This window comes from Mauremys mutica, chromosome 4 (genome assembly GCF_020497125.1).
Source record: "Mauremys mutica isolate MM-2020 ecotype Southern chromosome 4, ASM2049712v1, whole genome shotgun sequence".
NCBI classification, from domain to species: Eukaryota; Metazoa; Chordata; order Testudines; family Geoemydidae; genus Mauremys; species Mauremys mutica.
Genome location: NC_059075.1, coordinates 77,827,756 through 77,842,866, shown reverse-complemented (window position 1 = coordinate 77,842,866; position 15,111 = coordinate 77,827,756). Strand labels below are relative to the sequence as shown.

Here is a 15,111-nt window from a genome sequence, read left to right as displayed (position 1 = left end):
CCTTACCTTGAACAAAATGCATCTGCAATGTTTCTGGATAGACTATGCCACAAAGTCCATATGGAATTCAATAGGAACACTACTAAAATGGAGCAGTGCATTTCAAGTGGAGGACTAGCAAGCAAAGTAGTCATAAAACAACCTTCTCCCCAGTATTTCAGTATGTCTAATCCAGATCTTTCTTCATTCCCTATTAAAATTCCCTTCGAGTATATATTATTTTTCATGTAATACATTGAAGGATAATGTCTCCAAATATTTTTCTGAGATTATTATAGGACTTCGGGTTTCCCTCTGCACTATACTTATGCTTCCTGCATATTGTTATTCAGTGTCACCTCTCTCCGGTTTCCTCTTTAGATTAGACTTTCTGCTGTAATATTCGCTGGAGCATTTATCCTTTCAGTCAGGGCATCACATATATGTAAAGGGGACCAAAAGAAGGTGCAGGTTACAGCAACTTGGACTCATCTGTGAATTTGGCTAAAAAGGTGTGTTAGACTGATTTTTCTTCTGGGTTAATCCACTGCTTTCAAAGCACCTTGATTTCATTTTGCAACCATCAGGAATATGGACTCAGAGATGTATCTTGGGTATCTAAACAGATTTCATATTTACAAGTAGGAGACCTTCCAAGGCAATCAAAATGTCTGGCTTTGAAGATTAAAAGCAATATTATTATTTTTGACAACCCTTCCCCCCCCATGTACAAGTAACATTTAAAATAAGAACAAAACTTCCACCATTGTCTAGTCAGCCCTTTTGTACCTGAACTCTGTGTAGATATCTTTCGCAGACTGCAGAATACTTCTTTGAATACAATGGAGACAATTGAAAGTTCCCTTACACTGAGTCATTATAATTTTGCATTAAATGTCAGGTATTTTTATTATCTAGTACGCTGTTATATATACTAAAATAAAAACAATGCTATTCTTCAGTAATGATCCAAAATACAGCAGGAATACTCTTAAGCTGTCGTGTTTTAGACCATCACAGCAGAATACTGTAAAATTTCTAAGAAACTTTTAATTTTTTAAAGCCACACTGAAAATAAGCTGTATCCGAGTACAGAAAAAAAACAACAATATTTTATTTATAATCTTATTTTAGTGATTGAACTACAAATTCTGGTTCTATAATTGTTTAAAAGATCATGATTTTTGTAGATGTTCACAAGTAAATTAATTTCTTAGATTTTTGTTTCTTCTTCCACAGAATGGTCCTCTTGGCAAATACAGAACAGGTCATTACATGAAAAAAAAAGACTTTGCTTTTTTGTTGTTATTGTTGCTTGTTCCTTGTTTCTCACTTACAAATCTACTGCTAATGCTCCATTCCCTGTAGAACCATTTCAAGAAGGGTATGAGAAAAGAAAAAAATAAAACAGAAAAAAGAGACAAAATCGACTGACTCTCACCACTAGAGTTCACCATAAAAATTCCCAAAGTATGACAGAATTCTTACAAAATTTCCTATACCAGTTCTTTTAGGGAATCAAGATCTCCTATGAAAAATATGGCAAATGGGGTTGGGGCAGGTAGGGGAGGGAGAAAGAAGGAAGAGGGGTAAATAAGTGCAGCAAAAAGAGGTTTTGAGGAATACACATAATTTTGTCTGCTTTAGATCACAATAGAATTTTTAATAAATAAATTTCTTTTTTTTGTAAAGACACTTTTTTTGAAACAGTAGATTTAGCCCAGTCATTTGTGTCATTTGTTTTATAAACCGTCTTTTTTGTATTTCCCCTCCCCCCAATTTTGTAAATATTTTAGATCTGAGTCTCTTGTACATTGTCTTTTGAGTTCATTCTGATCAATAACGGTTCATGCACTGAACTGTGTATTGAATTTATTGTGTTAACTGTTGTTGTGTGGTTGAAAGGAGACTTATAAGAGTTATAATGATTTAGGTGCTCATGCTCTATCGCTGGCATGGGCAAGTGACTCTCTATGGGTGTATCACCTGTAAGCTCATCATCCACGTTAATGATCTCTACAGTCCGTGTTGGAGCATGGTGGTTCTGCCGGTGATGCTGTTTCCTCATTTTGTAGAAAATTACCAGCATCACAGCGGCCATGAGAGTGATAGCCACAAAACAACCAATTATGATTTTGGTAGTCTTCATAACCTCATCTATTCCTGGGATCCCATTGCTTGCATCTGTCACTGGGATGGTAAATGTTTTCTCTGTCGACCTTGTGCTCTGTGGAGTAAGATAAGTTGTCACATTAGTGGTCTCCCAGTCAATAACTGGTGTGGGCCCAATCTGCTCTGTGGTCCGTGCCTCATCCTGAGAAGGTTCCATAGTCTCTACCGTGACAGTTGAAAAGTATGTGTAACCATTGTCCAGTGCAGTGACGTTCAGTGTGGCAGAAGCTGTAGTATTCCCAACAGAGTTACTCACCATGCAGGTATACAAGCCCGTGTCTTGCATGGTCACCTTTGTAAAATTTAATGTGCCATCACTGAGCACAGCAATCCGAACTCGGTATGCCCCATGCGTCATAACCGATCCATTTGGAGTAATCCAAGATACAGAGGTCAGGGAGGTCGATGCTCGACATTTCAGTTCTGCAGCCATGCCTTCTGTGACGTTGAGGTCTGCTGGTGGCTCCACTATCACCGGAGCATAACACGTGAAATAATTCAGGTCCAGCTCACCGATGTACCTTCCTTTCAAACTGGGAGGTGTGTTGCAGCGAGCACAGCATGCAGTATTGGAGGGCGCTTTGTCCTTAATCCACCAGCTGAGCCAAAGAATGTCACAGTTGCAGTTCCAAGGATTGTGGTGCAGGTGGATCCTTTCTAGGCGGAGTGGTGTGAAGAGATCATGAGGCAGTAGTGTTAGGTTGTTGTGTGCCAGGTTGATTTCCACCAGTGACTGAAGGTTATCAAAGGCATTCCTTTCAATCACTTGAATCTGGGACTGTATCATCCACAATTTTTGAAGATGCATTAACCCTTGGAAGGACCCCGGCCTGATGGCTGTCAGATGGTTACCAGAAAGATCTAACTCATCCAGTTTTATGAGTGGTGTGAGGTTAGGGATCTCTCGAAGGTTGCACATGGCAAGGTTCAAATACCTCAAATTGGATAGACCTTCAAAGGCACCTTCTGAGATGTATGAAAGCCTTTTTAGTTCCCCCAAATCCAATCTACGTAGGGAAGGGATTCTGTTAAAAGCATAAGAAGGGATGCTCTCTATAGGATTGTTTCTCAACCAAAGCTCCTTCAGTTTTGACAGGTATACAAAAGCCCCATTAGGGATGGTGGTAAGACGATTGTCAAAAAGTTCCAGAGTGTTGAGATTGGCCAGACCATTGAAGGCCCCTATTTCAATGGTTCTAATGTGATTTCTACTCAACTGCAAGATTTCCAGGTGTCTCAAATGTTTGAAGCTATTCACTTTAATTATTTGGATCTGGTTCTCATGGAGATTCAATAACCGTGTGTTGGTGGAGATGCCGTCTGGAACCTCTCTCAGATTCTTCCGCACACAGATCACTTTGCTGAACTGGTTGCTGCAGGAGCAGACAGAAGGGCAAGTTTGAGCCCTGACTAGACCAGCCACCACAAGAAGTTGAAGAGCCAGTAGCACCACAAGCAGGGGGTCAAATAGGGCCCTGTTAAACCTAGGACCTATCATTATCTGCTGTGGATGTAAGGTCATCTTGTTCAACATTCATAATTTATTTGGTGTTGGTCCTTCTGGAATTGAATCGTCTGAAAGAAAGAAAGGAAGAGGGGAAAAATAACATTAAATTAACTCTAAATATTAAAAGTTACAGTGTTATAGATCAATTTTTCTCCACACTTTTCAGTCAACCTCTACCTATTAGGTACTTCTACCTATTCTATTAGGCACAGATTTTAATGTTTGCAACTCTGCATGCTCTAACTTGCAATGGAGCTTGGGCCATTCCAGAAACTAGACTCTCAGTCCATACTTCATTTTAGTTTATAATGTGTATAACTGGATGACAGATAGCCAGTACCAGCTCAACAGTGCTTAGCAGAGAGACTCATCCTTAAGATACAGAAGGGAAGCCCAGAGTTCCAGTGACAAGAACCTGAAAAGCCAGTACAGGTAATAATGGTTAGGATAGGAACCCCCAAATTATGCATGGTTTTAAACTTGCTGGGCACATTCTAAATAAAAGAACTGTTAAAAAGACACACTGGCAGGTGCAAGCGAAAGTCCCAACTCCCTGTTTTAAATCAGAACTGCATATGTGAACCCGTACACCACTGCAAATGTGACAACAAGACGGGGATTTTATTGCAAGCAAAGTTTTTACAACTGGATGTAGAAGGTCACAAAAATGCTAGTAAAACATTTTGCTTATTTCAGGGGAGCAGTTAAAAAAAAAGCTTTATGAGAACTGCTGAGCATCAGCTCTCCCCCATCATTAAACAGACTCATTCAATTTCATATTTCCTCCTCCATTCTCTGGTTTAGTAGCAGCAGCAACAGCAGAGAAACACTCATTAGTAAATGTGTGCTGAACACAGAAATAAAGAATATATAAATATATATCTTGGTAGCTGCAGGGTTGGTAATTTCACTGTTACCTCCAAAAATTTTCCTTCAGATCTTAGTATAAGGGGTGGTGGGGGGAGAGACCTTTACACTCTGCAAATGATCATCACCATTCAAAGTTTTTCAGTGCTGATTCATTTGTGGTAGTTCCTAAAGCCCCCAGCCTTGGGTTCATTTTCAATCTGCTGCTATCTGCAAGGTCCCTCCACTGTAGAGATTAATGAAATTTCCTATAAATCAGCCACAAGTGAAGTCTTATAAATTACAGCAAGCTGAAAGCACATTTATAACCCCGAGCACCCTGATGCATAATACATGTATTCAGCAGAACAAAAAACTATCAGCTAAAGGTTTTTCACTTTAGACCTCAAATTGTTTCATTTTGTAGTAAAAAGCCATCTTAGTTAAAAAAAAATATGTTGTACATCAGAGCAGTCCATTTAAAGAAAGACAATTTTTATAATCATATGTTCTGACACTATATATTTATGAATTTAATTATGCATGCCTGGTAGTAATTTGCAACAATATCTCAGAATTACCAAGGGCTTTCTTTTGCACTCTTAAAACTTGACTATCATAGTCCAACAGCTAAAACACAGGACTGGGAATCAGGAGATCTGGGCTGTATCTATCTGCTTTATCTAGTCTATTTTTGTTATTTATAGACACCAATCACTGTAGTATCTATTGATGAAACTGACACCAATGTGCTTGCAACCTTGCATAAGTCACTTGTCTCTCTTTCTCCATGTCCCATTTGCTCTTCATGTCTTAATTTCTTCAACTTGAAAACAAAGGTCAATATTAACAACCTCAGAGAGAAGTGATAAGGTTTAATTAATCAGGACCTGATTCTGATTTTTCCTACATTGTTGTAAAAACAGGAGTGACTCTGCTGAAATCAATAAATTACACTAGTGTAAAACTGGTATGACACCATAATCAGACCATTATTGTTTATAAGATGAATTGATATTGTTGGATAGATTTTGCTATTGAATTGCATGCTATAATTATATTTTTTGAAACACTGGGCAAGATTTTATTAAGTTTTTGTTGTTTGTGTTTTTAGTATTGTGATTTTTTTTTATTGTCTTATCCCAAAACATCTTGGCTTCAATAATGAATCACATCAGCAAACAATGAAACAAAGAAACAGAACCATTTTTCCCCCCTCAATTGCTTTGGTGCAATTCCATGGACTTCAGTGTAGCTGAGAAGAGAACTTGGCCCACTATATTTAACATAAGAGCTCTCAAGGGTCATTGTGCATCTGGCATGGCATGCACTCAGGAACTCCCTCATGCATCCACAAAAGCTGTAGGGATAGCTCTGTGGTTACTCCTCGTCCCGTCACCATCAAGGGCCTACTTTGCAGTGGCTGGTCTGCAGGTTGCCAAGTGCCCTTTTTGTCACTGTTTTTGCTACTCGGCTCTCTCCTCAGTCCTCGGCAGCTTGCAAAAGCAGGGAGGCAGTGGCAGTAGTACAAGAGGGAGCAGCAAGAGCAAGACAAGGCTGGGAAAGAATACTGGCATTGCCAACATCCATTCCCACTTTCATACACTCTTCCACTAATTCCCACACACCCAACTTCCATAGGCATCTTAAATCATGCCCCCAGCTGCCCTAGACAAGACCTTCAAGCTACAAAAGGCATTTCCCACGAATTCCACTACCAAATCCTCCCCTAGACAGTTGCACCAAGAACACTTTTCCCTCCCTCAGCAAAAACCCTGCTCCATGTACTCCTTTTCACCCATGCGAGAGGCAAGACCTCCTCCAGCTGCCTCTTCTATCGTCCTATAAACAGGGTCTGTGTGCATGCTTAGGAGCTCTCCCATCATCTGTTTCACGTGAATATGGAAGAATAGCCACTGCTCAGGAACTAAGGAATTGGTGACTAATTCATAAGAAGCCTCACATGTGGTGCTGCCAAGAACTGCTCAAATTTTCATTGAATGCAAACCTGCTCAAGGAAGTGCCCGGGCTTGCAGCCATCTTTACCTTTCCCCCTTGGGTCCTGTGCTAAACATATATAATCCACACCCAAGCACCAAGACCACGCTCTCGGAAAGCACCTTCAGCAATTGCTCTGCACCCTTCAAATGCATGCACAATTGCATCACAACCTATATAGTTTGGTCAACTAAATGGGTACTTTAATTTTTCAAAGCCAGATACTTTTTGCAAACTGTCCATAATGAGAAGATAAAGAGGAGGAAAGATGTGCAGTTGTTTTAACACATATCATGGGTATTTGTTCATTTTGTCTCTCTCTCTCTCTCTCTCTCTCTCAATATCTCTAGATCCTATTCTGGATTTTTTTAGCATGCAAGTGTTAAAGATCTATATAACAAGCATCTTATTTCAGGGGTGAAGGGATCTTAGCTATTGTAGCTACTGTTTGATTTTATTTTTGGACTTGTTTATATAACTCAATATTTTTTCTCTTTCAAGTACATGAGGTGAAATTCACTTCATCAGCATAAGGCCATTAATCAGGCTGCTGAAGTACCGGGGTGGGAGGGTTGGGAAGGTCAAATCTAGTCTCCCCAGACTGGGGTCTGACGCCACAGAACAGCCCCTGTGGCCACTAAGAGGGAGGAGGGAATAGCAGTAGTCATGCCAACACACTTGTGTGTTGTGTAACAGCCACGGTTATCTGCAATCTCCTCTGGTCTATCTTCATCCCTGGCCTGCTGCCTTTGCACCAGGCTATGTGCTAGCACAAAGATTACCCCTGCAGTGCATATAGGTTACAAATGGTCCTCCCTGTTTTGCTGGTGGCTCCTTCACCTCAGGACTTAAGCAGTTTGGAAGTTTTCGTACAGGTCAGGCTCAATTTCACCTTAATAAGATACTGAAAAATATATGGCACTATAAAAAATGTGGAAAATTCATTTAAAGCATTAAAAAAATATTGTGGTGATATTTTTAACAGGGTTCACATAAAGACCCAACTGCAAATTTGTATTTTAGCAATTTGCTATTCCGTATCTCCCTCAGTTGTGCTAGAGATATATAAAGGTTTGGCTTTATAAATCCAGGCAGGAACAGCATTCATGGACAGTCAACTGGTTTCTCCAGTTCTTCTTGATCCCCCTTTAAACTCTCAGTTTTCTTTGTCTCTTTCCTAGTAACAAAGGTACAAACTCTATGGTCAATTCAATAACACTGCTGCCCTCTGCTGTATATATTTAAAACTCCATTAAAATGCTGAGAATTTTCTTGTTACACAGTTAACCCCCACAGCAGCTAGGAAATTGCTGAATTAAGTTTGCATGAGTAACTACAATGCTGTCCCTTGAGTATATGACTTGTGATACTGCTCTAATTATAGGATCACATGCTACATGTTAAATAATGCATTATAATGCCATAATATTTATTCTGCAGCCTTAGATACACACATACCTTGTAATATTTTGTTTCATTCATGACTGTTTATATTATTTTCATTGTCAATTATTCTGAAGAACTTTACTGAAACAGACTTTTTTACACAAGTGTTCTTCTCTCTGAGGAATCTATGTTAATAATTCAGTCAGGTCCTGTGCACTTTACGTTTTCTTTTCAGCCGCCAGCACAGCCTTCTTTAGTTGCAAAACAGGGGACGGAACAATTAAAGATGAAGCTAGCTTTCCTTAGCTAAGCTTTCCTTAGGTGCAACTCATGGGATGAAGGAGTTACAGTAATTGCAAAGCTAACCTACCTGCACATACATGCAGAACACAGTATCTCAGATGTAACATACTCTGAGTAAGTTTCTCGGACCTGAAGAAGCGTTCTATGTAAGTTTGAAAGCTTGTCTTTCTCACCAATAGAAGTAGGTCCAATAAAAGATATTACCTCACCTACCCTGTCTCTCTAATAAAAGGCAGTTAACTATAATTGTAATTTAACCATAAATTTAGGTAGCCTCTATAAGATGCTAAATTTTCACTGTTACTCAGTCATGTGTAATTAGGTCCCAATCCTGGGCTGCACTTTGATTTCTTTGTACGACTCTCCCAGTGTACCGTGACCATGAATCCAGCAAATCAAAGACTTGAAGGATCCTCGTCCTCAGGGGAGTGGGGAAAGGAACCTTGAGTGGTATAAGGGAACTCTTACCCGACTCCTTCTCCTGGCTGCCAGTGTCAAAGGTCTGCTTCCAGCCACACCTTTGACACTGGCAGCCAGCACAAGGAATGGGATAGGAGTTCCCCTATACCTCACTCAAGGTCCTTCCACCATTCCACTGAAGATGAAGGAAGCAAGGGAGTGTAGTTGTGATTTCCCCAATACTGGTGATTCCTAGCTGCCAGATGCGGGCATTAGCAGCTAATGCAGGGTGCTCTAATATAAGTCTGGGGACAGGCCTTGTGAAAAAGGGAAATAAAAACAACCCAGGAAACTACAGACCAATTAGTTTAACTTCCGTGCCAGGGAAGATAATGGAGCAAGTAATTAAGGAAATCATCTGCAAACACTTGGAAGGAGCTAAGGTGATAGGGAATAGCCAGCATGGATTTGTAAAGAACAAATCATGTCAAACCAATCTGATAGCTTTCTTTGATAGGATAATGAGTCTTGTGGATAAGGGAGAAGCGGTGGATGTGGTATACCTAGACTTTAGTAAGGCATTTGATACAGTCTCGCATGATATTCTTATCGATAAACTAGGCAAATACAGTTTAGATGGGGCTACTATAAGGTGGGTGCATAACTGGCTGGATAACCATAGTCAGAGAGTAGTTATTAATGGTTCCCAATCCTGTTGGAAAGGTATAACAAGTGGGGTTCTGCAGGGGTCTGTTCTGGGACCGGCTCTGTTCAATATCTTCATCAACGACTTAGATATTGGCATAGAAAGTACGCTTATTAAGTTTGCAGATGACACCAAACTGGGAGGGATTGCAACTGCTTTGGAGGACAGGGTCATAATTCAAAATGATCTAGACAAATTGGAGAAATGGTCTGAGGTAAACAGGATGAAGTTTAATAAAGACAAATGCAAAGTGCTCCACTTAGGAAGGTAAAATCAGTTTCACACATACAAAATAGGAAGAGACTGTGTAGGAAGGAGTATGGCAGAAAGGGATCTAGGGGTTATAGTGGACCACAAGCTAAATATGAGTCAACAGTGTGATGCTGTTGCAAAAAACGCAAACGTGATTCTGGGATGCATTAACAGGTGTGTTGTGAGCAAGACACGAGAAGTCATTCTTCCGCTCTACTCTGCGCTGGTCAGGCCTCAACTGGAGTATTGTGTCCAATTCTGGGCACCGCATTTCAAGAAAGATGTGGAGAAATTGGAGTACAGAGAAGAGCAACAAGAATGATTAACGGTCTTGATAACATGACCTATGAAGGAAGGCTGAAAGAATTGGGTTTGTTTAGTTTGGAAAAGAGAAGACTGATACATTATAGCAGTTTTCAGGTATCTAAAAGGATGTCATAAGGAGGAGGGAGAAAACTTGTTCACCTTAGCCTCTAAGGATAGAACAAGAAGCAATGGGCTTAAACTGCAGCAAGGGAGGTTTAGGTTGGACATTAGGAAAAAGTTCCTAACTCTAAGGGTAGTTAAACACTGGAATAAATTGCCTAGGGAGGTTGTGGAATCTCCATCTCTGGAGATATTTAAGAGTAGGTTAGATAAATGTCTATCAGAGATGGTCTAGATAGTATTTGGTCCTGCCATGAGGGCAGGGAACTAGACTCGATGACCTCTCGAGGTCCCTTCCAGTCCTAGAATCTATGAATCTATGAAAAAAGCATGGGAATGCTCAGTACACATTTATGTGCCAACCTCCTCAGATGTGCTGAACACTCCTCAAGCTCAGCCATTGTCAAGTTTCTAGGTCTTAATCTGTAGTAGTTGTTTAATACAATTTACTCTGTTACTTCTTGCCCACTTTGGTGGATGCTGTGCACCTGGCACACAAAAAAGCAGCATGTGATACTCTAAGCTGCTACCCATATGCAGGTTGTAGAGAAACTGTATATCCTGTGTTATTTGTGTAATAGCATGAGATCAAGTCATTAAGGTACGTATCCAAAGGCAGTATCCCTCCCTGATGCCATACAAGTTCACTTTTGACATAAAGTTAACCAAACATGTATGCATCAGGGAAAGGCACCTTCAGTGTACTTTTCACACCACGCGTCCATGTACAGCATAGCCTTCTTGAAGAGCTTAGCAAGACAAAACATTCCAAAGGTATCTGCATTTATTAAGCTCTGCAAGTTCTTGGGCACCCTGAGAATGATCTCTGTGGCTACAAATTCAGTGGCAGATTTTCAAAGGCACAAACGGGAAATAGGCACTTTGCTACCCTTTGCACTTTTGAAAATCTATCCATCAAAAGGTATCAAATATATTCAGTTTCTTTAATCAGAAGACCTTAAAAACAAGGACTTTACATAGCATGGGGTAAGCAGAGCCCTGAGTTAAGAGCAGAGTGGAAGTGTTCAGCCTCAGGTGAATCTCAGAGAGGAGATTATGCTTCACAGTCATTCCCTGAGTGACACAGCATGAGAGGGATGTGCACACAATATACCATCTCTTGATAGTGCAGCTTGTTTCACCAAGCAGCACTAGCCAGCCCATGTGAGAGAGGGGCCATGGTGCCATCTTTGGGGTGATTTATGTTCCCTGTGAGCCTCGGAGGATGCAGTCTCTGTATTTCCCACACAACTCCTTCTCCCTCATAATAGAAATCAGGGGATACCACATTACTTTTGTGGTTTATTTATTAATGCTCATTTGCCTAGGAGTAAATCCAGCATTGGACTCATCTACAAAGGAATCTAAATCTTGCATGCTTCAGATCCTAGTTCTTTAGTATCTCTGTTATGCAGGGGACAGGAATGGCATAAGAGAGAAGCAAGTGTGGAGATCCACTGCTATGCTTTATGACACCATGGACTCTCACGGAGCATGAGTACAGGAACTACAGCAAATACTTCAGTTCCACAAATCCCTTCCTCTTCTTACCCTATCTCCAGCACTCAGCCCAGCCACTTGTGGTAGGATACTCCCCTAAAAGATCTGAATTCAATGGGCCAAGTTGATCCCTGTTGAATCCCCACTGAATCCTCTAGGGATGAATTTGGTTTATTATCTCTTTCTGATCATGTTTCTCAATTTGTTTTACAGTAAATAGGTTTATTTAATTGTCTTTTCCAACAGGGTTTCTTGTTTTCTCCCTTACATCTTCCTAATTTCTTATGTAGTTTCCCCTCACAGTCTCAATTAAATCAAATGATGCCCAAGTACATATTCTTCCAAGTGGGACGGTCAGTACATGCATGTTCTGACAGCGATATCAGGTTAGGACACTGGAAAACTTTGTAAGGCTTTTATATGCTAGTGCACTCTGACACGTGTCTGTAGTAGGAAGAGAGCCTGAGACATGAGCCCTTGTATCTGAGGCCTGGGCTAAATTACTCAAAACCTTGCTGATATAAAGCAAAGTTAAGTTGTGAGCAAGAGGCAGACCCTGCTCACAGAATTTGGCAAGGATAGGGTTGATATTGCAAAAACACATATTCCTAAGACGTGCTAGGCACAAAACACTCGAAAGCATATTCCAGATGGGTAGTACCAGAACACCCTGATAAACACATTCCCCAAAGATAACAGGAACATGATAACCCATCCTAAGGATAAGGTCAGGATGACAGCACGATAAATAGAGATGTTTTGATCAAACCTACAAGTACAAGGCAATTAGTGGCACCCTAATACGTCAGAGGGTGGCACCCTGATATGTCAAGGACGATACGTAACTTGTTTGTATTGGTGTATAAAGTTGTATCTCAGAAGGAGTGTTTTTGTCCGGGGAAAGAAGATAGTTATGGGATACTCTGTTCCTAAAGAAAGCTTCTTCCTAACCTCCAAAAGTTAGAGGTTATCTTATGTCCTAAAATATGAGGAATTATGTCCCTTCCAAATGCTATTTATTTATTTACTATTATAACTCTGGATATTCTTGCTATCCATATAAAGGTCCAATCCTTTTAGGAAACTTGCTGAGCTCTTGAACTCAATGTATTATATAAACCAGGGGTCAGCAACCTTTTGGAAGTGATGTGCCAAGTCTTCATTTATTCACTCTAATTTAAGGTTTCACGTGCCAGTCATAAATTTTAATGTTTTTAGAAGGTCTCTTTCCATAAGTCTATAATATAGAACTAAACTATTGTTGTATGTAAAGTAAATAAGGTTTTTAAAATGTTTAAGAAGCTTCATTTAACATTAAATTAAAATACAGAGCCCCCTGGACCAGTGGCCAGGACCCGGGCAGTGTGAGTGCCACTGAAAATCAGCTCGCGTGCCGCCTTCGGCACCCATGCCATAGGTTGCCTACCCCTGATATAAACCCTACTCCTGTTCACAATAAACTTAAAAAGGAGACAAAAATATTGAAGCCTGATATTTCAGAGTGATGAATGTGCATTGCAGTCATGAATTAGTAGCATCTTACATATGTGATGCAACAGATATGTTCTGACCAAACTTTGAGATGGTGGAGGAAGACCATTTCCTTTCTTCCCATTGTCTTAAGATAAACCAGACAGAGGACTTGGTTCAGCTGAAGTTAAGGTGGAAAGTCCATTGCAGTGATATGGATGATCATTTACTTTGACAAGAAGAGTATTTGATAATGTGCAAAATAGAATATTTTGAAAAAATAATGACGGCCTGCCTAGTAACATGAGGTCTCACTGCAATGATCTTGTATCAAACCTTTACTGAGATATAGGCATAAGTCAGCATTTTGGGATGTGAATTAAAAGGTGTACTTATATGGCCCTCACCACTGTATTATAATAGCAAGGTCTCAATATACTGTGTTGACCTGGATTGTTGCTGAATAACAGTATTACATAACCTTAGTGACTACAGGCTGCATCCACCTGGCATGTTTTCTTCTGAGAAAACTTCTTTCCCACATATATTGGAGCAACATATCCAGCTAATAATGAAATGACACTGAAGCATGAGAGTCCATTTTGCATTATTGCATTTGCAGTTACTAACGGAGTCCAAATTACTCCCTTGTTCTGTTAATAAACAAAGAGATAGGGAGAAAAGGGTGACAAGAGAGAAAAGTTAATGCTGTGAATAGCCTGGAGTCCAACAAATGATGGTTAAACTTCTTGTCCTTGGTAACTATGGAAACCCCTTAAGGTAAGAATGGAACACAGATATTTTATGGTCTGCAATTTACAAGCTGTTTATTTAATTATGATTGAATATGAGACTGTTAGGGACAATGCAATTATCATACTGTGATAGAATTTTGGATACAACGAATAGCTACAGAGAAATAAGAAGTTAATTTTTTGGAAAATTACTAGTTTTATTGGAGTTTTATGCAATTGCAACACATTGTTTTTTACTGGGATCTGAGATTCTGAAGGTGTACGAGAAGCCAAAATTAGCAATGTGACATTTCTCAATAGCGTCCTTCAGCAGATACATAGCAATTACATCCTTTCTGTACCCAGTGAACAAAACCAAGGTCAGATTGTATTTTCAGTTAAACCCTTGGTGTTAGTAAAGTGCAGCACAGCTAGAATAGCAAGCACATTATTACCAGATCTATCATTGCTGACCAATGAATAGGTCACAAAAGCTCCTGCACACAATAATTGTACAGGTTTGAATATTACAACCAAGAAAACATTTCAAGTCAATGTAGGAGACAGCAAGTGAAATAAAATTAAGAGTGAAGCTCTGTGATGACTCAGGGTAAATACAACAACTGCCTACAAGTATTTCATGGGTGTGAACAATAAACTTTGACCTGATACTACATTCTCTCTTTGGCTGCACAAGGATTATAAGCTTAGGCACCAGGAAAGGAATTGTTTAAGGCTCAAAAGGAGGATGCATTTAGTATCAGAAACAACTGTCTAGTGGTAAGATATTAAAATGATTATTTGCGTTCCATAGTGCCCTTGACCAGAGGACATTAATGAGATAACATACTTTAATATAGCCTCACAATACCCCTGTAAAGGAGGAAAGTAATATGATCCCTATTTTATAGCTGGGGAAACTGAGGCATGGAGAGATTAAAATGATTTGGGGTCAGTGAAAAAGGTGGGAATAAAACCTACATCTACTGATTCTTACTCCTACAAGAACATACTTCATCCATATTAGGCTGCCAAATGATCTTCTCAGTGAAGTTCTGTCATTTTCTTATGACATTTAAAATTACTTTGGTAAAAGCATTAGAAAATATATTGTATTCTGTTCTATTTTATATAGGTTCTTATGCTATCCTCATCACCGTAGCATTTGAGCACCTTCAAGTAGTGCATTAAATGATGTGACTAAAATATGTCCCATGTAATTTGTTCTGTCTTTAATCCTCTCCCCAGAGAAGAATTGCATATGCAGTGGAGTGTTTTGTTTTGGTAGTTTTTATTAATTGTTGTTTGTTTGTACGTACATGCTGCTATGCGTTTATGTCAGACAAGGCAAGATTGAAGGAGTGTGCCTCGCACTTGGAGTGGAACGTGTTGAGATTTGTGCTAGTTCTTAGTTCCTCTGGAAGTTCATTCCA

At 39.8% G+C, this 15,111-nt stretch overlaps 1 protein-coding gene across 10 annotated transcripts in view; it reads right to left on the bottom strand.

Annotated features, from left to right (window-relative positions):
- Positions 1 to 823: 823 nt before the first annotated feature.
- Positions 824 to 15,111, bottom strand: part of LRRC4C (leucine rich repeat containing 4C) — a 569,742-nt gene continuing 555,454 nt past the window's right edge. For all 10 annotated transcript variants that reach the window (XM_045016616.1, XM_045016617.1, XM_045016620.1 and 7 more), the window contains one exon: positions 824 to 3,726. In XM_045016616.1, coding sequence (XP_044872551.1) covers positions 1,772 to 3,685 — 1,914 coding nt within the window. In that variant the 5' untranslated portion in view covers positions 3,686 to 3,726 and the 3' untranslated portion in view covers positions 824 to 1,771. The remainder of the gene's footprint in view (positions 3,727 to 15,111) is intronic.